General features: G+C 40.1%; 1 protein-coding gene across 1 annotated transcript; it reads left to right on the top strand.

The window, feature by feature from the left end:
- The first annotated feature begins 4,706 nt into the window (after positions 1–4,706).
- LOC127645843 (Fc receptor-like protein 2) lies at positions 4,707–20,003 on the top strand. The gene is given in 16 exon segments (XM_052129524.1): positions 4,707–4,812; positions 5,251–5,362; positions 15,848–16,005; positions 16,101–16,193; positions 16,283–16,381; positions 16,457–16,732; positions 17,465–17,647; positions 17,650–17,727; positions 17,845–18,093; positions 18,174–18,284; positions 18,534–18,623; positions 18,714–18,764; positions 18,863–18,928; positions 19,467–19,520; positions 19,746–19,805; positions 19,930–20,003. Coding segments are annotated over 16 exon segments (1,860 nt in total).
- Positions 20,004–26,928: the final 6,925 nt, after the last annotated feature.

Genomic DNA, 26,928 nt, shown 5'->3' on the forward strand with positions numbered 1-26,928 from the left:
CCTGTACTGTATATTTATACAGTATAGTGTGCAGCTGTGGGTTGATTTTATTGACCATCATTGTGTGTATTATTTCCTTAATGTTTAAATAACCTGAGTCTTTTCTCCAGATTAACACTTTTTTTCAACTTTCACAATGTTTCAGCGGCTCAGCTACATGGCCTATTGCTTTTGGAAAACCTAAAGCAGCAGGTTGCCCAACTCGCCACCACCGTGAACCTGCTCATGGCCAAGGTCAATAACGGCCTCCAACCAGCAGCCTTTGAGTGGTCCGGGAATTTCAATTCCCCTGGAATCAGATGCAGAGCTGGACCGCTTTGAGGCCTGGCTGGCGGACCCTGCCAACGATAGGCAGAAACATGCCCTTGTAAGCATATTCCCCCAATATGCTCTCATTGTACTCAAGACACTTGTTTCATCTTACACTAAATCTAATTAATCTAAAGTAATATTTATTGCTACAGTAGACTAAGCTCTTTATGATGATGTAACTAATTTAATTCATCGAAAGTAATATTTATTGCTAGACTAAGCTCATTATGATGATGTAACTTGAATGGATAAAAGCATCATCCAATTGCCCACATGTCTTAATTGTAAAAAATAAAAAAAGTGTCAAAAAGTGGCTTACCTGTTTAAAAACTTGTGCAATGGTGATCCAACCACTATCTTCATGCCCCTAGGTGAATACCCTGTCTGCTGTCGGGGGTGTGGATTTGAAGAGGGTGACATGGAATATTCTGTCATACCTGTTTTCCTGCCCCCTTTCTCGAACAATTAATTGGAAGGGTGTGAATAAGAAGAGGGCCTTCCACAGGATGGCATCACGTACCCTCCTCAGCCGTAAGTAGGCTATTGATTCAAATGTCCTTAGTGAATTAGTATTTATTCACTCAGAAGTCTTACAGATTAATCAAATATGTAAAATATAGCAAGGAGATATTTTAATTGTTTATTAATAAAGTCAAGATGAAGTTGACGATGCTGACTCGCGATCTTCGCAGTAAAGTAACACAAACGTAATACAGGAGTAATGTAACGCATTACAATTCTGAGACAGTAAGGTAATGAATTACTTTTAAATAACAGTAGGCCTAACAAGTAATATATAATGTATTAGTTTGGAAGTAACTTGCAAAACACTGGTTACTTCCAAACTGTTATACATTATTTATTACTTGTTACTGTTATTTAAAAGTAATTCATTACCTACAATATTACTGTCTCAGAATTGTAATGCTACATTACTCCTGTATTACGCTTAGTTACTTTCACCAAAATAACTATCAGAAGTAGAACTGTTGGGGCTGTAACGATATGCGATATGAAACCGAAATCGCAACACTCAGATCCACGAACCTGCAGAATCGCTGACACACCCCTTCCAACTCCCAGCGTTATCCATACCGTCCAGACCCAATGCTACCACATCTTTAAATTACTATTAGTATTATTTGAAGTTAACATTATAAAGTACGTAGACCTACACCACAAAACTAGTTGAGGATAAATTATTTAAAAATTTGGGAATTCCAGCGTTATGGACATGCCATTTGCAGTCAAAACTTGAAATATAAATTCTCAGAAAATGCATTAATACCAAAATATTGAAACGTCTGTTTGTCCATAGGCTCCTCCCTGAAAGGAAATTAGAAAAATATCAGTCTACACATGCGTTTTATATTTAATATTAGGGAAATAGACAGTCATGCGTGACAAAAAAATCTTTAACTTTTTAGGAGGCAACGATTTTTGTTGTTGTAATTCTGTGAATTACACTGCTAAATCGGATGAAGAAGGGTTGGCTCTGCACTGAACATAAAATATTCATTTTATTTTATTTTTGTGTTCAGCATTTGAGGAAAAAACAATGTTACAGACGTGACAGTTCTCCGTTACGGACGCTGAGCTCTGAAGCGGCACTAAAAGACTCCTTTAAAACTTTCACAGACCTCAAACAGAAGACACAAAGCCTTTCTTTAAAGGGAATTTCGTTTTTTATTAATTGTATCTTAAATTTAACCAAGGTTTAATACACCAATTGCCTGTATTTAATAAATAAGAAGTATAGCAGGCAATTATAGATAATCACGACACGGAGGCGCAGGCTTGTGAACTGGAGCGCGTCTCATAAATGAACCGAAACTCAGCGTATAAGTAGCCTATAGCTTACTTCACAGACCTGAAAAATATATATTGAAATGTCTACTTGTAAACAGAACAATTCAAAACGAAAGAAAACAGAGTGCTCTCTGCTTATCTGTGTGCATTTCTCTCTGGTGCATTCACTAGGCCTACTGCGAAGATCGCGAGTCAGCATCGTCAACTTCATCTTTATTAATAAACAATTAAAATGTCTCCTTGCTATATTTGACATATTCATAATCATTGCTTTTTCATCAGCTTTTAGGTGCTTTAATTATCGGCAGCCCGCCACCCTTACATGTTACATGAACGCGTCACCACCGCGATCAAAAACATGATTGCGTGATGAAAACATGAAAAATACCACCTAAACATAGCCTAACTGTTTAGAAAGAAAACACAGAACGAATAGCCTAATGCGCATATATATGTCGATTTCATGAATGTGGTCTTCTTCATGCCATCTTCACCCATTAGCCGCTTCCACTGGCCAGCTGAGCACAGAGGCCGAAATCATGACTCACCGCACTCCTGTAAAAAATAAATCGCTATACAAATATATCAGACGCTGCCATTTAGTCTTTATTTACAAACGTAGACAAACGGCTATTGACTGCACGAACAGGTAGCCTACTTGCATTTTTCATTCGTTAATGTCTCGCGGTCTTGCTGTTTTTTTTTTTGTTTGTTTTAGCCTACAATTAAAACTAAAAGTCTGTTGTAACGCAAGCCTTACTGAACATGTAACGAGTAAAATATTACTGAAAATGTATTAGTAATGCCTTGCACTACTGCGTTACAGCAAAAAGTAATATGTTACTAATGTATTAGCCTACTTTTGTAGCGCGTTACTCCCAGCACTGTGCACAACACTGCTAATCAGTAATGCTGTTTTCCAGGTGCAGTGCGCAAATGCGCACTGACAGTCAGTGCAACAGAAGCAGAAATATGGAGGCATTCAATTAGGTGGTTTGCCCTTTCGGCGGACAGGAGCGGAGGGCGCCAGGAGAGACTGGCGCGTCAGCAGCAGGAGCAACAGCAACAGCTGCCACAGCACCCACATATTGATTTTGTTTAAGTGCATATTTTTTTTTTTTTTTTTTTGTTAATAGCCTGTGCGGTTTTTTTTTTAATCCATTAATTCTGTGTTTGTTGTTGACTGTGTTCTTTGTTAATTGTTGACTTTGTTCATTACTTTGTTGTTCATTTTTTATAATTAAATCGTGGTCTGAATTCTGTGTTTGTTTACTTTGTTTACGTTGTTTTAGTATGCGTTTTAATCATTAAAACGCTTTATTTCAGCTATAGCCTACAGGCCTACGCATTGCTCCAACTAGCCTTTATCAAGTCAAGTCAAGCTTTTTATTTATAGCCAAGGCCTTGTAGTGGAAATGTTTTTATGGACATTCCACAGACTGTGAAAAATGTAGGCCTATGCCTAGGTAGCATAGGTTACTATAGCCTACCCTAACTGACAAAAATGCCGAAAATAAGGCAATAAGGACAATCCAGTGGTGATTTAAGCAGAATCAGTAACACATCCGGCACAGCTCCGGTAGGCGGAATCTCTTCACGCACCCGTTACGCATCTGTTACGGGATGATCAGGCGGTGCTGGATCGGCGCTGGCACATATCCGCAACAACCCCTAAAAACAGACCAGAAACGGCTTCGGCCCGATGTGCGTTTGGACTCAGGAACGAGTCCGTGAGGCGGATGCGGGCCAGACCCGGCTCTATCGTTTTGCAGTTGCGGCCCTGTTCCGTTACAGCGTCCAGTGGCTATCTGGGGAGGGGAAGAGGCTTGTGATTCGTGATATGGACGTCTACGCATCACAGTTGACCAATGACTGAACGGATCATCTCTTCAAACAAGCGGCGGCAGTTTCCCGCTCAAGATCTTTAGTTCAGTTCATCTCTGTGCGCATGACACAAATGCTTCATTTTACACTCGTGACGTTTAATTTTTTATTTGAATAATGAGTAGCCTCATCAATGGTAATAACGAATACCTTTATAATAATATAAATGTATATTTTTAATTACAATATTCACAAAATATACTTAAATTAATTATATTTTTCATTTTTCACACAATTTTGAAATACAAATTAAATTAAGCAATCTGATCTCACTTTTAACCCATCATGAACAACCCAAAGAAACAAACTGTTAATTCACAATGTTAGTATATCATTCCTCTGGATTATTTTTATACCGTCTATCCTGCATTTGTATTTTATTTAGTCTAAACTGTGTGTTGAATGTTATTAAATACACTATTGATGTGCAGATTAAATAATCTATATTCTACATTTGCACATATACAACTATCATTACTTCCTCATTCATGATATCTGTATTTTAAAGCTGACACTATATTCCTCAACCCACATTTTTTTTATATATGGAAATTTTCCTTTATTACAAATCTTGCTATCTTTTTCACAGGACTATAAAGACATCACTCTCTTACAGTTCAAGTGTGACTCTTAAAAGACTCTTTGGGTTTATATGAATCAGACTTTAGTTTGTCTTCTTGGGCAGCAGCACAGCCTGAGCGATGGTCACTCCACCCAAGAGTTTGTTCAACTCCTCATCGTTCCGCACTGCCAGCTGCAGGTCCTGTCCTGTCCTGTCCTGTCACGTCACGCTGTTGGTTTCTGTTGGTAAAATGCACATTTGTCACTTTTAGTCTTTTCCCACTCACTGAATTTGGCACTTATTTTTGAAAAGCAGGTAATAAGTGTGTAATAAGGTAAAGTCAATCACACAACCTTCAGAAAGTTGCTTGAGTATTTCATTGACGCAGATATTTTCACTGGATCTGTTGCTATTTTAATTAAATTGTCTAAAAACAAAGTGATTTAAATTTTAAATGCAATATCTGCATGTGGTGTAAAACATGGAGAGCTTTTAATTTTTTAGTAATTGCATGTGTAACCGGTTCTGGTCGCCCTGCTCCGAAAGAGATTTGAACCGCTAACAAGGAGGCTAAAGGCTAGCATCAGTCGTCAGCTGGCCACATATTTTTGCCATGTTGTTGATTTATCATTATCACAATCTTCTCTTCACATGTGACTTTCATTCTCACTCTGTTTTCACAGTTTTTCTGTTTGTGTTTGTTCCCAGGAACTCAGAACATGTTGTGTTAGCAGATCTGATGCAGCAGTTTCACTTCTTTAACATCCTGATACTGAGAGAGTTTAAGAGACTGTTGTGCTTCAGACCTCCTTTAGAGGAGAAATTAACATGTTTTAAATCTTACTGTGAATCACAGACAGTCTGAATTTAATTCACTTCAGAGTCACTTTTGTGTCTGATTCAGTCGACATGATTTGCATGTGTGTGTTTAGATGTTCATGTTCAAGTCTTTGCTCAAATTAAAGAGGAACATCTTCAACAGCTTGAATGCACTAAAAGAGAAGTTAAATATCTTATTGTGTGTTCTGCGTGCATTGGTCTGTAGACTCTTGGCATCACCCCATTTATCTCTGTCTATGAAGTGTGAAATGACGTTTGAACACAGGAAGGGTTTGGTTTAGACAGACAGCACAGGTTAAACAGTTCATTAAAGTGACAGTATGGAGTCCAGTGTGCTGCCTCTTATACTCTGTGAGTATTTTATTATATTCTATATTATCTTCTGTTATTTGTGTGTGTGTGAAACACATGATGGTGATGTGGGTGCACAGGTCTATACTGTAGATTTACTGTCTCAGTGTTCATGTATTCTTTATTCTGTTCATATATAAATAATGTTTTGTGTTATAGTGATGATGACGGTGAAGACTGCAGTTATTACTGTGTGTTACAGATCAAATGCATCTGTCTGTGTTCATGTGAAAGATGATGGACTTGTGTACATGTTGTAACTTTGATGTGTTTCATCTCTTCATATTTTATATACTTGTATCTTATTTTATTGTAATAATCTTTGGATTGTCTGTTGAATCAGACATATTTCTGTTTCCGTGAGTTGGTGTTGTGTGTGCTGTATCTTTAAATAGACTCTCTCCATCTTGAGCTCTCAGATCGCTCTCAACTTCTCTATTAATCTACGGTCTGTCTGCTGTTCTTATTGAACATGTTTGAGTAATGTGCAGGAGGCCCTATTGTTGTAATATTGTCTTCATTATCTGGCTGAGAGTCTATAAGCAGAAACTTTACAAAAAGTTGGTCAAAAGTTCTGTTATATAATCTTTGTTAATACTTCAAACTATTTTCCTGTAATGTATCAACAAAGGGGACAGGAAGAACAGGGCCGTATGTTGCATTGGTGACATAGGCGGTTGACAGGCGGGGCCACACAAGAGGATTTTTTATTATTGTTTCTCAGAAGTGCGCCCTCTCGTGATGAATGTGTGCCCCTCTACCCATGTGTTGAGCAAAATGAGCCACTAACACCCTTTCATTACTGATGAATGGTGACATACAGGGGTGTAGACCACTCGCATTTAATGTCATTTTAACTGTGTTGTCTTTATTTACACTCATTCATAAAATAAAGATTATAATTTGTGCATTGCATAAGTGTTGTCTTTTGAGCTTCACTGTTTCATTGCACAGACTTTCTCATCTTTTGAACTCAAAAGCTGGAATAATGCTGGAATACACATAAGAGAGATTGCAGAAGACTGTCTTTATGATTTTGTGAGAGAACGCAAAAATTCTCAAGAAAACACAAAAGCATTTGCTAATTTCTTTTCCCCACCCATCTAATGTTTTTACCCACTATCTCTTGACCCTTTAGGGGCTCCGTAGGACACAGACTCTGGACATGAACTAATCATTTGTGTTATCTGTACAGATCATATGCGGCTGTCCTGCGTCAAATGAATGAATCCCTCTCTGAGACTCATTCTTTCGAGTCATATAAATGTTTTGTTCAAAATGAACGAATCGTTCAAGAACGTCCCATCTGTCTCATTCTCTCCCTGTATGTCTGTGTGTAAAAAGATCGCCAGATTGCTGGAAATATAGATGTGCATCTCGAAATTCTCTTATTTAAGTACACTTTTAAAAACTGTGAAGTATTGAATAGAATAAAGTGCATTGCCAACTGAAAATGTTGAATATATCAAGAAAATCAAATAGGCTATACCACATATCAGGGAAATTTAAACTAACATGACTGATAAATTTACACCATGATGGAAATTTTACAACTGGGTCCATCAGATAATTGTAGTGTAACATCTGTATTGAATTATGTTGTGTTGAATTAAAGGAAATTCTTCTTTTTTTACTTTCAGTGCTGATGTCTTACAGCTATTCTGCACAAAGTCCAGGTAACTCATAATTCATAAATAAATTGTTGATTTTTGTTCATGATTTGAAGTGTAGTGAACAAGATATATAATTTATAATATTTGTGTTGGCACATCTTCACACACTGCATGATGGTCTGAGACCAGGTTGCGTATGTGTTTAGTTTCTCATGCAGCAAAACCCTTTGCCATAATTTATTTAATTAATCTATGCATCATTCAACCTCCTATGGTATTCGGTCATTTTTGACATAAATATACACTCACCTAAAGGATTATTAGGAACACATACTAATACTGTGTTTGACCCCCTTTCGCCTTCAGAACTGCCTTAATTCTACATGGCATTGATTCAACAAGGTGCTGAAAGCATTCTTTAGAAATGTTGGCCAATATTGATAGGATAGCATCTTGCAGATGATGGAGATTTGTGGGATGCACATCCAGGGCATGAAGCTCCCGTTCCACCACATCCCAAAGATGCTCTATTGGGTTGAGATCTGGTGACTGTGGGGGCCATTTTAGTACAGTGAACTCATTGTCATGTTCAAGAAACCAATTTGAAATGATTCGAGCTTTGTGACATGGTGCATTATCCTGCTGGAAGTATCCATCATAGGATGGGTACATGGTGGCCATAAAGGGATGGACATGGTCAGAAACAATGCTCAGGTAGGCCATGGCATTTAAACGATGCCCAATTGGCACTAAGGGGCCTAAAGTGTGCCAAGAAAACATCCCCACACCATTACACCACCACCACCAGCCTGCACAGTGGTAACAAGGCATGATGGATCCATGTTCTCATTCTGTTTACGCCAAATTCTGACTCTACCATCTGAATGTCTCAACAGAAATCGAGACTCATCAGACCAGGCAACATTTTTCCAGTCTTCAACTGTCCAATTTTGGTGAGCTCTTGCAAATTGTAGCCTCTTTTTCCTATTTGTAGTGGAGATAAGTGGTACCCGGTGGGGTCTTCTGCTGTTGTAGCCCATCCGCCTCAAGGTTGTGCGTGTTGTGGCTTCACAAATGCTTTGCTGCATACCTCGTTTGTAATGAGTGGTTATTTCAGTCAAAGTTGCTCTTCTATCAGCTTGAATCAGTCGGCCCATTCTCCTCTGACCTCTAGCATCAACAAGGAATTTTCGCCCACAGGACTGCCGCGATACTGGATGTTTTTCCTTTTCACACCATTCTTTGTAAACCCTAGAAATGGTTGTGCGTGAAAATCCCAGTAACTGAGCAGATTGTGAAATACTCAGACTGGCCCGTCTGGCACCAACAACCATGCCACGCTCAAAATTGCTTAATTCACCTTTCTTTCCCATTCTGACATTCAGTTTGGAGTTCAGGAGATTGTCTTGACCAGGACCACACCCCTAAATGCATTGAAGCAACTGCCATGTGATTGGTTGATTAGATAATTTCATTAATGAGAAATTGAACAGGTGTTCCTAATAATCCTTTAGGTGAGTGTATATATTTTGTTTAAATTGAATAAAAATGGTTTCCTATCTCACTCGAAGTTGTGTCGATGTAGTGACACTAGGGGTCACTCTTGAGAGCCAGAGACACCTCTGATATTTGTTAAATTGCCAATTATAATTTTCGAGTGGTATTTGCATGCCACTCCCCAGAACATACAGGTAAAGGAGGGGACGTGCATACCGCTTATTCAGATTTCTCTTCGGAGCCGATCGGTCGATGATTCAGTGAGCTGAATTTCCCATGGCTTCTATTCTCACTTATGCTGGATCCTTACAGTTTATTCTATAGAGTATTTGGTCTTTTAAAAGAGTATATTCTAAAAGAGCGGCACACATCGGAACGTGTTTTTAAAGACACAGCTTTTTGAAGATGCCCTTCCGATTGTGTGTTATTTCTGGATGCAGTCGATATCTCTCGCTTTCAGACGGCCATGATCGTTGTCTTTTGTTCCTGGGCACTGCCCACATTTAGACATCTTTCAAGGATGAGTCCTCACTGCGAGGACATGACCATGGCAAAGCTATGGTCGCGGCTCACTTTCGTTAGAAACCACAATGGGACCACCTCCACCGGGTAAATCCCCACGGACCTCCTGTTCCACGGCACTCTCGTTTGCTCTGATTAGGCACTCAGTTGAGTGCGCCGTCTCATCCCAGGGTGAGTTCGACCTCTTGTTTGTTGCCCGCGAAGGTGATGAGCTCTCGAGCTAAGTGTCGGAGATCGGGCTCATTCAGTCTGACGTGGAAACCTCGGCTGGGTTTCCCTCCTCAGTCGTGGTCGCCCAGTCAAAGGCGGACTCGGAAATGATGGACATGCTTTCCCTGGCTACCGCGAGTGTCAGGCTAGAGTGGAACTCTTCGCTCTCCCCTGAACCCTCGCGGCTCGATGATTGGTATCTGGGCTCGCAGTGCCACTCACTTGCCCGCCCCAGTGCCTTTCTTCCTTGAGGTGCATGAGGAGTTGACAAGATCGTGGGAGGCACCTTTCACTGCCCGGTACTGATCTTTCAGCTCCCCCACTCTCTCTACCCTCAATGGCGGAGCGGCCAGGGGTTACTTGGCGATGCCCCCAGTGGACAAGGCACTAGCGGTGCACCTATGCCCGCAGAGCACCGCCACCTGGCGCGGGTGCCCGAAGCTCCTGTCCAGGGCCTGTAGGTTTACGTTGTCCCTGACAGCTAGGGCCTACGGTGCTTACTAAGCTCAGCACATGCCACCCCCTGCAGGGCTATGAGCCCATTCCACCAGGAGTGTGGCGGCCTCCTGGGCTCTGACCAGTGGGGCTTCTCTAACAGACATTTGCAGAGCAGAGGGCTGGGCTATACCCAACACCTTTGCGAGATTCTACAATCTCCGGGTTGAGCTGGGTTCATCCCGTGTCTTAGCTGGAATGAACAGGTAAGTCCTGGTCATCCAGCCGGATATATCGCTTGCACCTCCCTTGAGCTGAAGATTTGCGTTGTCAATTCCCAGTAGCATTCACAAATGTGTTCCCTGGTTGACTTTCTCCTAGCCCTGTGTCAGTCGGCTCAGCGGGCTGTTCGACACTGATACTAGCGTCAGGTGAGGTTACGTGCCGGCCAGGTGTGCAGGCTATGCGGCACACAGTAGTCTACCCATCTTGCACTGCCGATCCACGTAACACAGTTCAGCTTGTTTTGCCGTTTTTGTAGGGACCCCTAGTGTCACTACATCGACACAACATCGAGTGAGTGACAGATAGGGAATGTCCTGGTTACTTCCGTAACCTCTGTTCCCTGATGGAGGTAACGAGACGTTGTGTCCCTCCTGCTACAACTCTGAGCTACCCTTATTCTCGGCTCCTCAGCACAAAACCTTAAAGAGCGGTATGCACGTCCCCTCCTTTCTACCCGTATATCCAGGGGAGTGGCATGCAAATACCACTCGCCAATTCCCATTGGCCTTTTATCAAAGATCAGAGGTGTCTCGGGCTCTCAAGAGCGACCCCTAGTGTCACAACATCGACACAACATCTCATTCCCTCCATCAGGGAATGGAGGTTACGGAAGTTACTAGGACGTTTATTTTATCTGATCAGTATGAGACTTGGTGACTTTTCCTCCATTTGCCATTTTAACATATAAAATTATAATTGGGCTAGATTCAAGTAGTCATAAAAAAAAGGTCACCTTTGGTATTCATTGTCAAAATTGACCGACCGTTGAAAATGAATGGGGAAAAAGTGAAAAACAGAGCAATTTTATTAAGTCAGCAACAATGCAGGAAAAAAAACACACACACACATAAACAAACACACACACGCACGCACAAACATGTAGATACATAACACAAACAAAAAAACGCGCACAAACACTCACACATATAGACTCACACACAAACAAAGACAAAGATCCCCCATTTAGCCTTAACAGACTGTAGGGGCAAGTGTTGTTAGTGAGCACCTATGAAGGCCGGAACGGTACACAAGGGGGTGGGTGGCCAGCACCACGCCCAACTGCCTTTTACACACCGCAGGTACTCATTATAGGCTGAGTCAACCTAGGGCTCGGGACCGGTTCAGATAATCGTCACTGGTGTTGGCCATGAGTGGGAATCGAACTCTGGTCTACACTACCCTACCGCTCCACCAACACAGACACAAACACACACTCACTCACTCACACACACACACACACACACACACGCAGACACTCAAACACACAAACACACACTCACTCACACACACACATGCAGACAGTCAAACACACACTCAATCACACACAAACACACACTCTCTCACACACAAACACACACACCCACATACACACGCAGACACTCAAACACACACACACTCTCAAACTCACACACACACACACACACATGTAGATACATAACACACACAAAAACACACACACACATGTAGATACATAACACACACAAAAACACACACACACATGTAGATACATAACACACACAAAAACACACACACACATGTAGATACATAACACACACAAAAACACGCACACACAAACACACACACGCAGACACTCAAACACTCACACACACAGACGCACACACACTTTTTGAGGCAGTTATAATCAGGGTTCCTCGTCTGTCGCTCACTTCGACGTTGTGTCGAAGAAGCGAAACTAGGGGTCTCTCTTGAACGCTTTTGAACCTCTGATCTATGAGAAAAGGCCAATGAGAAATTGGCAGACAGAATTTGCATGTCCCTCCCCCAGACATATGGGTATAAAGGCGGGGAATGCATTTGTTTCATTTAGAAATTTTCCGGTCTGATGGAAAAGAGCTGATGATCTTGTATTCAGCGAGCTGCGAGTCACACATTGTTCCTCCCATCTCTGAGTGCGATTGCTGTTTGATCTACGGCGCATATCAGCGGCTTTCTCCCTTCTCTGCACGGCAGTGAAGTTTGCCCCTGTGTGCTTCGACAGCGCAGCTAAAAGTGTTATTTCTCTAAAAGAGCAAATACACAGCTGGCGTTGAACGTCCTTTTCAGGACGCGTCTTTTTAAAGATGTCTTCACGCCTCTGTGTAGTTTCTGGATGCGGTTGATTTCTCTCCACTTCCGATGGTCATAAAAGCTGCCTCGCATGCCTGGGCTGCGATCACACGTAGGCAGTTTTTTATGAATGGTTAAGTTCTCAGTGCGAGAACATAGCCATGGCAGCATTGCCGTCACGGCTTTCTTTTGTCATGAGAGAATACCACTTCAGCCGCCCCCCCCCCCCACGCCTCGCCTCCTTTCTACGGGATTGGGGCCGGTGCCGCGGGCGATGAAGCCGAATTATATTTGGGTATAATGACGGGCTCGGTTTCACCGGGTAAATCCCCGCAAATCACCCTCCTCCCCGGCATGCTTGCTTGCTTCCGTCCGAGCTCGTGATGAGTGCAGCTCACTTCATGGTCAGCAGGCATTCTCCCTTGAGCCCCTGGAATTGGATTACGACATCACCGCTGCATCGTAGAGCATCACAGCGGGGTCTGATGCGATGACTCGCCTGGGCCGCCACCTTCGGGTCTGCTCTCCCAGTTTGAGGCTGACATGCAGAGGTCCGCTCTGCTTTCCGGGGTCGTCGATGGAGACCTCCGTCCACCCCTCACGGCTACTCGATTGGTTCCTAGGGCATGTGCGCCGCTCACACCCGCGCCCCCGGTTCCTTTCTTCCCGGACATGCATGACGAGTTGAGTAAGCCGTAAAGGTCACCTTTTACTGCCCGAAACCGGCTTCATCGCTCCTCCGCTCTCACTTCCCTTGACGGTGGAGTGGACCAGACTACCCGGGGGTCCCCCAGGTGGACAGAGCAGTTGCGATCCACCTGTGTACCAGAGAACGCCGCCACCTCGCGGGATTGCCCGGTGCTTCCCTCCAGGGCCTGTAGGATGTTGTCTCCGTTCCCTGGTGAAGGGATTGAGACGTTGTGTCTTCCCAGCCACGTCGCTGAGCTGAGCCACTGTTGCGGCCGAACCAATATCGGCTCCTCAGAAAAATCCTGAATGAAATAGACGCATTCCCCGCCTTTATACCCGTATGTCCGGGGGTGGGACAATTTCTCATTGGCCTTTTTTCATAGATCAGAGATGCAAAAGGCACTCAAGAGAGACCCCTAGTGTCACTTCTTCGACACAACATCTCGTTCCCTCCATCAGGGAATGTAGGTTACATCCATAACGTTGTCATTTGAGTTGAGGGGGATGTGAGCGGATGTCATCACCCTTGTTTCAAGAAATATCAAAAATCATCCCACTTGTAAAACCAGCAACCAGCATTGTGTCTGTATTACTTAGAACTAATCATGAGAGTAAAAGATGGAATATTTAATTTGAGAATAACTAATTTAAAAGAATTAAAACTATTTATTGCCTTGTGCAAAATAAACAAATAATTAGTGAAATTATGTCCCTCTCCTTGTGCAGTCCTTTATTATAAATATATATTTGACACTAGTATCATAGAAAACATGCACATTGTGGCGAAGTTTTCTTTGCTGTTGCTCTTGTGATATTTAGTGAATACTAATGAAGACATGAAACAATTGTGTGAGTGTGAGGGAATTTAAATAAATTGGTAAGGAGGTCAGAGTTGTGTTAATATATTTAATTTTGTTTTTAATAAATAAATAATTATAAGAAGTGCCCTTTTTTCCACTTGAGCCCCCCAAAATGTCTGTGCACGTCCCTGCGCACCTGGTGACAGTGACGGTCCATGACAGAATTTTCAGAGGAGGCAAATATATAAATTAATATTGAAAGATCAAACCAATAAAATATTACAGTGGGTCTAAATATGAAATATTATGATACAGGGCTCGACAATAAGGACTGCCCGATGTCCCGGGACCAGTGTGAGAGAGATTCGGGCCAGTTGCTAGAACAAAGACTTCTAATCGAGCACTCAGAGAGATGCAAGATCGACAATATTAATGTGAACACAAGAGTGTACAGACACTGAACGCACTCTTATAAAACTGTCCTCACTCTTTTACAAGTGACCTTTATTACTGTAAATCAAATATATATAATAATAATAATAAAACTATAATAAATCTTAGTTTTATTAATCAGGTTTGATAAAGATTACGTCATTAAATTGGATGAAAATTTCTTGTGAAATTGATATGTGTAAATTTAAAAATAGATTAAACTATTATTATAGAGAGTGAATTAAACTGTAGATGCAACATGTGTGTTTGTAAAGTGAGAGTTGTGTGTTTGTTTCTGGTTCTTACAGATAAACCTGTTCTGACTGTAAATCCTAAAACATCACCGATATTCAGAGGAGAGACCGTCACTCTCACATGTGACGTACAGGGGACAGAAGAGACACACTGGACATACAAATGGTTTTGTGATAATGGTAGTATTCAAGACTCTAATGAGAAAGAGTTCAAGATTACTGTAATGAACAGCGGATACAGTAAATGCTTGTGTTTCGCTAGAAGAACATCTACACAAATCAGCACTTACTGGAGTAATGAAGTGTCATTTCGTGTCATCGGTGAGTGATCATCTGTTATATTATAATCATATGCATCATCAGCAGATCCACAGTTTTCCTGAGCAACTACTGGACGACACATGATGATTGTAATTGCCTGTTTTGTGTTTCTGGTCTCGAGACACAATGTAAAAACTACCGAAACGAGCGATTCAGACGGAGAACAACAAACATTTAAGTGTTATTTGGAGTCAAAATGACTTTCAGGATCAACTTGTGAAGTTGTTTTCTGTCAGAACAAATCAAATTAGTGAATGATATGAACATAACAAACCTCGGACCATCATGACATCTACATACTCAGATGAAGCACTGTCAAAAACACATCAAACGCTCATCTCGACTCTGTTCACTATCGGCACTTTAAACTCACATGTTTCTGAAATATTTATAAATGTAATACTTTAAACATCACATTAACAATGAAATAAAGACAGTATAAAAGTATCCATAAGACTCCAGTGGTTTAATCCATGTCTTCAGAAGTGATATGATGGTGTGGGTGAGAAACAGATCAATATTTGTCATGTACTAATAATATCTTTTATTTTAAAACATTGTACTAAATAGGGTTTACAAAATGCTTTTGGTGTTCAGGAAATTGACATTGAAAATATGAATGCAAGAAATTGACAGTGAAACTGTGGCAGAAATTGTCAGTTTTGGACAAAATGGCAATAAATAAACTGCACATGAATAATATATTTTCAGCAGGTTTTGTAGAATTGAACTAAATCACAAATGCAACAAATGACTGAATGCATGAAAATCTATATTTGAAGTGTTAAACTGTTCAATAATCATTACAATACTTATATCTTGTGCTGGTTACTGGTGAGGAACGGTTGCCAACACAAATTGGGTCAAATCAATCTGTGTTCAGGAATAATGTGGATATGTGTGTTGTTGAACTTATTACATTTATTTAATGATTCAAATCTTCATAATCTTCAGATGATACAGCTGGATTAAAGATGATTCAGTCAATCCAGTCAGCACTGAGAGAGTGTACAGAATCACATCTGACAAATCTCACAGTGGTAAATACAGCTGTAGAGGAGAGAAAATCAGAGACTCACAGAGATCAGACATCAGTGATGCTGTTACACTGACAGTATCAGGTGTGTGCGCATCTCTGTAGACTTTTACAAAGTTTATTCAGTTTGTTCTGAGTGTTTATCAGGAGCTCTGAGTAAATATTTCCTTCTCTGAACAGATTTGCCCACAGCTAAACTCACTGTACATCCAGAAACATCTGTTTTCACTGGAGAGACAGTGATCATGAAGTGTGACATTGAGTCTGATTACAGTAACTGGAGATATGAGTGGTATAAAGACAGAACTGTGCGTGTCTGAGTCTGAGCGTTACACTGTAAACACAAACACTCTCACTATCAGAGGAGCTACTGAGTCTGATCAACATCAGTTCTGCTGTCGAGGAAAGAGATGGAAGACCAGCAACATCACAGAACACAAGTGTTATTCTTTCTGTTAAAGGTCAGTAATTACTGTAGTAAAGACGAGCAGAAGATGAACTCTGTTTATTAATGACCCAAATGTTCTTCACCACAGACTCAAAGCTCAATCCTGAACTCACATCAGATACTGCAGGAGCTGCACTGACAGGAAACACGGTGACTCTGATCTGTCACATGACTCAGACCGCTGGATGGGACTTTTACTGGTACAAACACACACAGAACTCTGAGAAAAACAAGACAGAAACAAACTCCTACAGAGTCCATATTGATTCAGTGTCTGATGGAGGTCAGTACTGGTGTAGAGCTGGAAGAGGAGAACCAGTTTACTACACAAACTACAGTGATGCATTGTGGGTCAATGTCACAGGTGAGATAAAACTTACTGTATTTTATTACCAGTGCCTGTGTTTGTAAATTGCGTTTGCAAGGGGTGTAATGGCCAGCGGGAGAACCGAGCGGGCCGGTGGTTCGGCCACGAAACGTGCATGGGCTGCATTATACAGAATGGAAAAATCAGCCAGCCCAGACAGCTGCAAACCAGCCTAGGCTTAATGCAGCTCAGCCACACAATAAATTCCCACTCTAAAGACCTCACCCTTACCGAATTTGCTTTAGCTTTTTCGATTTACCGCAACATAATTTGCTCCGTCTATCCAGATCGAAGGACCGAGCTAGACGATTACCTATCAGTCATACTAGACATGGCTGTATGTGTTGGAGGTTTTCTACAACTACCACATTCTTTTCGCCACTCAAGCAGCAGGTCGGTTACAGCAGTTCAACCAAGGAACATACTGGGGCACCCAGCGCTGAACTCTACTGCGCATTTTCAGCAGCCTGCACTTCACTCTCCTGCGAGCTATCGCGAGCACCATCACATCCAGCAGAATCCCAAAAACATGATTTGTCGAGCTTTCTTAATCCCCAATTTTACTTCATTCAAATCTCAGAAGCTGAAATCCTGACCAGATCTTGATCCACATGATCACTCCTATCCTGGAGTCTTTGCACTGAATCATTCTCAGTTTTCATGTCGATTTTTCACCTATAAGTTTCTACAGGGATTTATCTTGCAGTATTTGTTTGAACTTCATTTCAGCTCAACGTCCCTCAGTGTCTCTGATCATCAGTCCCAGCAGAAGTCAACACTTCTCATCTCACTCTCTCTCTCTGAACTGTGAGGATCACAATAACTCCACTGGATGGACAGTGAGAAGAAACACAGACAGTGAGAGAATGAAAGATTGTTCATCTACAGGATCTACATGTGAAATCAGCTCCTTAAAACATCTGACACTGGAGTGTACTGGTGTGAGTCTCAATCTGGAGAACACAGTCCTCATATTAACATCACAGTACATGGTGAGTCTATATAACAGCAGATATAGTGTCATGATACTTAAAACAGAGCTGAATATGTGACTTTAAATATGTGCTTAAACTTCTTCCTGCTGTTTCTCCATTTCCTCTGTTGTGTAGATGGTGATGTGATTCTGGAGAGTTCTGTTCATCCTGTGATTGAGGGAGATACTCTGACTCTACACTGTTTACATCGATCTACAAACTCCTCAATCCTCACAGCTGATTTCTATAAAGATGGATCACTCCTCCAGAAACAGACGACAGGAGAGATGAGCATCCGTACTGTCTCAAAGTCACATGAGGGTTTCTACTCCTGTAAACACGGAGAGAGAGGACAGTCACCCGAGAGCTGGATCTCAGTCAGAGGTGAGAGTTTATTCCAGTGAGTTATTCTGAGATCTTCGCAATAATAAAATATGAATAAATGTGTCTGTCGTGTTCTCCAGTCTCAGACGGTTCATCTTCTCATCCGGTGATTTGGGTGGTTGCGTGTCTGAGTGTTGCCGTGTTACTCCTCATCTCACTGATCCTGCTGTGGAGATACAAACACAACAAAGGTTTGTTCATAGTATTGTTTGATCAATCCTAATGTTCACCACCAAATGAAGTCAAACAGAGAAATGTTTTGATAGTGTCACATAGTCTCAGTGTTTCCCTTTTGGGTGAAATCAACAAATCCTTTATTTATAGTTTAATCTGCATATTAAGGGACACAAGAAAGTATTTGAACATGAAATGACACACATTATCTTTAAGAGAAGTTGACATGTGGACACATCATTGATCTTTGTCTCTATCTACTGTAGATCAGCAGTGTATCAACCAACAGACATCAGTTCAGAATCAGAGGACACGACCTGGAGAATCCCCGACAGAAAACTGTCCTCTACAGTCTGGTCAGACTCAATAACACATTATTCAAGTGTTTCCCTGTAACAGCTGTGTGTGGATCTTTAATCCTCAAACACATGTTTGCTGCCCAGCAGGTTGTGATCACATTTATGATGAAGTGGAAACAAACGATAAGAAGAGCACAGGTAGAGTTTTAAATATTTAGTTACCAAAATATATATATTGCTCATCTTTAAAATGCCCATCTATTGGCTAATTGCTTTGTTTGGTTTCCTGTGATCAGGGGCATCAGCAGATGAGGTCACATATTCAGAGGTCACTATTAAAAACAAGATATCTGTGGATAAAGGTAAAATAAATCCTCTTTACTACACCTGTTAAGAATTAACATTTATTAAGCAAAAACGTCTCTGTTACTAACATAACCTCCGTTCCCTGATGGAGGGAACGAGATGTTGTGTCGATGAGTTGACACTAGGGGTCGCTCATGCGGAGCCCAGACATCTCTGATTTTGAGAAATGGCCAATAAGAATTGGCTTGTGGAATTTGCATATGCCACTCCCCCGGACATACAGGTATAAAAGGAGTGACGCTGCAAATACACATCAGATATCTTCTTCAGAGCAGAGAGAGCAGTCACAGAGCTGAACTCCTCTGACGTTCATTCATCTCTACAAGCTGTTGCTTTCTAGCGGAAAAAGTGTTCTGAGCGCTTCAGCAGCTGATAAAAGAATAACTTCGTTTATATATATATATATATTCATATTCTCATATATATATAAAAACACAATTAAAAGAGTATATTTCTCTAAAAGAGTGGCACTCGTCAAAACGTCGACTGAGTGACAGACGGGGAACTGATATTTTCTGTTATTTTCTTTGGTAGATGCTGGAAAAAGAGATGTTTTAATTGAGATGAAAACTGAGGACAATCAAAGAGGTAAGTCAGAAAAAATCTCTTTAGTATTATCATTTAATATCACATACAGTTTATAAAGATTACAGGCCACATCTGATGTTCAATAAAATACACACACATACATGTTTTGAGTGTGTCAGGTTTTGGATCTGCTGTATCCTCTTAATAGTGTCATAGATTATGAATTATTATTGTTCTGTATAATGAGTAAGATGTTGTTTATGACTCTCTGTTGTTCACTATCAGGGAAAAGCAGTGAGTGTGAAGACACTGTTTACTCTGATCTGAAGCAGAACACAGACAGAGGTGAGAGAAACACACATATATCATCATTCAAAACTCACAATTACAGTTCAAATGATCACGCTGAATGTGCCAAATACAGCTGAAGCTTTTTACTTTATTATTATTATTCATTTGTGTCTTTTAGGTGGCAGTGCTGGAGTCGATGCAACTTATGCTCAAGTTTTTAATCACCGAAAGAAAAAAACCTGCAAGAATTGATCAAGTTTATTTTAAAATACACACATTTACATGTAGAAGAAACGCTGAAATCAATCAATGATCAGCTCATTCATTAAAAAAGACACCTGACAAGACAAAACTGGATTTCCATGAGATTTTGAGATGTTTTTTATCCAGTCTTGGCGTCAACATGTAATGAGAGAATGCCGTTAAATGCCTTTACATGCAAAAGTTCTGATCATGTTTCTTGTATTTTGTGTCGGGAAGTTTGTACACAAACCTTCTGCTTTTATAATGCGCTTATTTTAAATGTGTGTTTAATAGTGCAACATTTATTGTAGTTGGGACACTTTCTTGTTTAAGTTCAGAATTTGCTCTTTCATGTAAATTGTAAAATAACTCTTACATTATAAACCTGCGTATGTGTGTTTCTATAATGTCAGTGTAACTATATTCACCTTTAAATTAATTAATTACATTTTCTGTCAGATTTTTTTTTAATTTATCTCTTTTCCACTGTCCTTTAATTCATCTATTCTGATCCACTTTTTATTTTTCTCGACTCATAATTCACTTTGTTAATGAAATGTTGTGAATCAAACTGGACTGTATTCTGATGGACACGCGCCTTTAGAAACGTAATCTTTAATTCTGTATGTTTGGATTCAATGTGAATAAACAAACAACACATGAACACTGAAGAATACAATCTTGTTTATTTGATATTACAGTAACTGCTTAAAGGTGCCATATGTAACATTTTCCATGTAATTATTGTATTTATTTTTTTGCCAATGTATGAACGGCTTGTAACGCATCTTAAAAAACGAGCCCTTCCCGGAATTCAGTCGCTTATTAAAGGAATACTCCAGGATTTAGCATTAAGCTTTGTATCAGTAGAAAACCAGTAGTATTTTTGAATTACCCTGCTTCCCCCCCTCATATCCCCATGATATGAGAGAAAATTTAATTTTTAGTCTGGAAAAAAATCCTCCGATGACGCAGAAATCGTCATTTTGCATCATCGGAGGATTTTTGGGCGAGAGGCTTTAAACTACAGCCAGAATTAGAAGCTAGTTCCGCATGTTTTCACCACGCCCACATGAGGCGGGATCTTACTCATAGAATGTAAAGATAGTGTCAGCCATCTTTAAGCTAAGCTAACAGGCTCTTGCTCTGTAAAACTTTGTATAATAGTCTAATCACGATGGCGGAAGAAAGTTTTGAAGTAATGACAGATGGGGATTTCGAAGATCTTTTGTGTGAATCGGATGCTCGCGGCTACCTTTTTTTTTTTTTTTTTTTTTGCTCGCGGCTACCTATACGAGCCGCAATACAGCGACGAACAGTTGCGGGAGATGGAGGAACAAGAGGCTGCCGGAGCAGCTGCTTGGCGGTCAGGAGGAAGAAACCGGCCAGACTCGAGCTGGGGCGGACTGGTCGTGTTAGTGCTCTCGCTGTGCGTCTATGCAAACAGATAGAGAGTCCTATTGCTGTCGCGAATTTCAGCGATGCCATTTTCTTCTGCATGAGATCGCTGAATCCGCTGATGAAACTGCACCACTAGCATGTGTAACTGAGCACCCAAGTTTTGTACCACACATGGAAACTTATTTCAGGATCCCAAAGATAAATTGGAAACGCCAGCCAAAGCCTGCAGGGACAAATGGACGGCTTAGTGTAAAGTGAGTATTTTTTGTATTTCTTTTTGTTACTAAGACGTAATGTACAGAGTTTGGACACCCGGCATAATGTTGTTCCCGCGATGTCAGCTGAGCTATTGTTATATTTTCATGTATGCGTACATACTGTATGTGTGTATGTTCGCATTACTAACGTTGGTTTGGGAGTGGCCTCGTAAGTGCGGCAAAGCAAGTGCATTCTGGGAGTTGTTGTCTTTCAGCCACATGAGTAAAACATACATTTTTTGCCTTTTCTCAGTCTAGAATGCTTCAAATTCAAAAATAATTTCACATTTCTACTACATAAATGACCACTATTAAATACACATTCATCTTCCCACAGCTGGAGTATTCCTTTAAAGCCTGTAGACTGATTTTCATGAGATGGAGCGGGTCACTTTTGCCGGGAAAATCCAAAGGATGTGGCGTTTATGCGCTCCGAGAGCCTCAGACAGAAACTTCTCTTCCGCTATTCAACAGCGACAACAAACTGCAACACCAGGAAACATTATCTTAGAGATGAAATCCAGCAAACGTCCCGCACAACACCGACTCATGCACAAACTCAGAGTAAACAACAAACAAACAAATAAACCTGGTTATACAGAAAATATAAACAATCTATTATTATAAAACAATAGCACATCGATATATCAAAATGACAGTTGTGACGGAATCACATCAATATTGAACTGTGTCAACATATTTATAATGTACAGTGTTGGAGAGGCGGGGCTTAGAGCGCCTGTCAATCAACGGCATACAGCGGAGCAAGGCAGATGAAAGACAAGAAAACATGTTGTGTGTGCTAAAGTGTGCGTCCATGAGTGACTGTGAGTAATTATTTCCCTGATATATGTTCTATAGATACTTTCATGACTGTTAATGTGATGTTTATCCGCTGATATTGAGTGTATTGAGATCTGGTGTTCACATGTGTTTGTTCAATGATATCTGACTCCTGAGGTAATAATATTGCAGATTATGTCTTTAAACATGTCACTGTGTTGATGATGACTAGAATTACTCTGTTATGTTCATATGAATGAAGTGAAATTCATCTAAGTGATGTTCATTGCCGATCAGCGGTTTACTTTCGGTTTCGGTTTCTACGTGTTTACATATTAACGCCATATTGTATTGAGCGTTATTACAAGCTGATATTCCTGTTATGTATGTTGCTATTGATGATTACATAATCTCCTGTGATTTGTTAGAGGTATAACAGTACAGAGATGATATGTTAATCTTTCTTTCTGTTTCTGCTGTCATTGAGATGTTGTACTGGACCATGAAAAGTATTTGCTGTGATCTCAAATGAGGGGTATGTGTAATTTTGGGGTATGTGTTGCCTAGCCATTTTCAGTTAAAATGTTCCTTGTTTTGAAATAACACAAAAGGGGAGGATATGTCATATATTGTAGCTTAATGGACTTGCGGGGATACTGTGTCATATACGGTAACACGGGAGTTCATGGGGAGTTACATATATGTGTGTCGGTGAGACCTGTGCTAATGTTGCTAACATGTACTTATGTTGCTAACGTGCTAATGTTGCTAACATGTGCTAATGTTGCTTGTACTTGTGCCATCAGGTCAGAAGTGCAAATAACAGATCATCTTTCCAATGTGTTGTCTACATGTGAAGACGCATAGTAACGTGTTTGTGGTTTTTACCTTCATTTAACATCAAATGCTTCAATTGTATCCTCAAACGAGTTTGATTGTGGCTGATTATGCAATTTATGTGTAATAATATTATTATTAAAGTTCTATAAAGAGTAATATTGCAGCTGAAGCTTTTTAGTAACAAACCATGGGACTGTTTTGGGTTCTAATTTGCTCATAAATGATATCCTGGCAGGACATTTTTATCATCTAAGCTCAAGAGGTCTGAATGAGTGAACCATGGCAACGAGTGCTCCGGACATCCCGGCTCAAACACACACAGGAAGGACCGAGCATCCACGGAAAATCACAAGATATTCCCCATTAATTTTCTCCATAGGCATTTAAAAATATATTTGTCGACTTGTTGATTTGTTGAAAGATGACTTTAAGACTTTTTGAAATTAAAGCTGCAATTGTTACATCATAATTTTCTGTTAAGCTGCTTTGAGACAATGCATTGTGAAATGCGCTAAATAAATGAAAATGAATTAATAAATATTTCTCAACACAGACACACACAAGAAAGTTTGTGAATCGCCTATATGGTTTATACCCAGCACTGTAAAGACACAGCAAATTTAGTCAAAAGCATTTCAGTACCACAACAAATAAACTGCAGATTTATAACTAAAAAACACAGACATATATTTGACTTATTATTATAAATATATTGACTGTCCCAAGGAAATCAGAAACATATATATATATATATATATATATATATATATATATATATATATATATATATATATATATTCATATTATATTATGTATACATTTATTGAAACAAATAGCATTATCGGAGGGCCTGGGTAGCTATGCAAGTATTGACGCTGACTATCACACCTGGAGTCGCGAGTTTGAATCCAGGATGTGCTGAGTGACTCCAGTCTGGTCTCCTAAGCAACCAAATTGGTCCGGTTGCTAGGGAGGGTAGAGTCACATGGGGTAACCTCCTCGTGGTGGTGATTAGTGGTTCTCGCTCTCAATGGGGCGTGTGGTGAGATGTGTGTGGATCGTGGAGAGTAGCATGAGCCTCCACATGCTGCGAGTCTCTGCAGTTTCACGCACAACGAGTCACGTGATAAGATGCGCAGATTGACGGTCTCAGAAGCAGAAGAGAAAAGGGGATCATTTTATTTTTTTTAAATAGCATTATTCTGGGCACTTCCATTATAAACTTTTGGCATCATGTTAACAGACATTTCAGGTGATTAAAGCTTCCAAATAATCACAGATGCAAAAATATTAACAGAACTTCAACTAGAAGATCATTATTTTACTCAACCAATCTGATGTGTTTGTTGAACTTTGAGTGATACTGTAGCAATTATTAAACTGCAACAACACAAATCTGTCACAGAAATGCAGTTTTCCTGTGTTGCGACTGGACTGATTTAATTTATCACATTGGAGAACGTAAAAAAGTGGAATTGGAAGGTGAAGTGATAATTATATTACAGACCTATGACGCTGGAGTTACGTTGCCAATAAGTCACAGAATTACCCAAATATTACGAATACATTATGTAACTGGAACATTCTGGGTAATCTTGGGACATTAGGAGGACGTGAATATGATTTGTGATTTGGTAATTGTGAGAAAAGTAGACTTTTCCATAAATATATTTAAGCAAGCTGACATTTCACAGCTAGTACTCAGTTCCTAGTTTGTGTGTGTGTGTGTGTGTGTGTGTGTGTGTGTGTGTGTGTGTGTGTGTGTGTGTGTGTGTGTGTGTTTGTGTGTGTGTGTGTGTCATTAACAGAAATCATGTGGAAAGGGTTCCCTGATTTACTCTTCCGAGTGTCTGAGGTCAAAAGTTGAACAGTCTTGTTGAACTTGTCTATTCTTGAATATTTTAGATAATTATGTAATACAGAATCTGAATGTCTTGTTCAAATAAGGTGAAGACTGATCTCATTGGATAATGTAGTTAATGTACTGCTTTTCCTGTTCCTACAAAGGTATATCATGCTGTGCTGAACAATAAAGTATGAGAAATCACTATTGCATACTGAAGTGTCTGTCAATCATTTCTCCCCTCGAGGATCCGGATTGAGAGCGACCGCAGACCTGACTTGATACTTGGGGGCCAATCCTGAAAATTCCCAACAGTAATTTAATGGTAATTCAATTATTGCCCATGAAGTTGCAGTTAATTTGTCAGTAAATCATGGAATTGCCAAAATATTACAAATACATTATGTAACTGGGCCATTCTGGGTAATCTTGCAACATAAGGAAGGCATGAAGATGATTTGTGAATTGGTTATATTATATTACAAGCCTGAGATGTTGCAGTTACGTTAAGAAATTACCAAATATAACTAATACATTATATATCTGGAACTTTGTGTTTGCAGAGATATTACTATTTTCCCTTATAAGTTTGATTTACTAGTTAAGAATGACATTATTGTACAATTGTATCATGTAGAGCCTTTATTGTCCAGAAGATGGCGTCAATGTATCAGCTTTGATATTAATCCTGAAAAGTTTCTGAACTGCTTTAAACTGTTTATGAAAAGTTTAATATACAGAACTGTGTAAAAGTTTTAGGCATTTCTGGAAAATGCTGTAAAGTGTGACATTTTCAAACATAATGTAATAAATAGGTTTTTATTTATCAATTGACTTCATACAAAGTGCAGTAAACATTAAACTAAATTAATATTGGGTGTGACCATCCTTTGCATTTAAAACCACAAATTCTCCTAAATACACTTGCACAAAGTTTCTCTTGCACAATGAGATTCATCTGACTGCAGTTTTTATTCCTCTATGCTAATTTATAAAGGAGTCGACGCGTCCTCTGATTGCGTGTCTTCATGGATCAAACCATATAAATGATTTCATTGGTCAGCTCTTGGATTGACGGGTGGAAAGGGAGACAATCAAAAGCTTTGTCATGAAATTGAAGTCCCGCCCATCGCCTCATGTTTCAAATTGACGAGCAGATTAACTTTTCTTTGTTCTCCCGCAAAACTACCGTTTAAACATCGACTCTTCAGTGTGAAAACACTAACAAGAGCGTTTAGTCTATCCAGAATAAAGTCGTTTATCCTCTGAATCCGTTCAGAGTTCGTCTCTGTCGTTTCAGCGCGTCAACAACATCCATGACAGTAACGTCTTTCTCTTGACGTGTCAGTGTAGGTGACGTCATCACGCATAACGTTCACCAGAAACACCTTCAACACACCGCGAGTCTCCTCGTAAATCAGACCGGAAATACTCTTGACACCGACACGGCGAGCGAGACTACGAATAGCGGATTTGATTCTCTGAATATTATCACGCAAAACTTTTAAATGACACTTAGCGCTTCTTTTCCCCAGTTTTCCACCTCCAGAAAAGACAAGTTTGATATTCACTCTAAGTGACGCTACCGCCAGACGGAGAAGATATTTACATTCCACTACAGGACCTAGTAGAAACACACCACTGAAGGAGGAGCAAAAGTCACGTCACGTGTTTATTTCTCGCTCTCATCTTATCAATGCAGTTTATTTCACTCAAATATATTCGATGTATTAACAAGATTTATTTTAAGAACATGGAGCCAGAAGTTGAAATGTTATCAGCTATAATGAATTGTACATGTGGTGACCGA

The sequence above is a fragment of the Xyrauchen texanus genome, chromosome 1 (assembly GCF_025860055.1).
Source record: "Xyrauchen texanus isolate HMW12.3.18 chromosome 1, RBS_HiC_50CHRs, whole genome shotgun sequence".
Taxonomy (NCBI): domain Eukaryota; kingdom Metazoa; phylum Chordata; class Actinopteri; order Cypriniformes; family Catostomidae; genus Xyrauchen; species Xyrauchen texanus.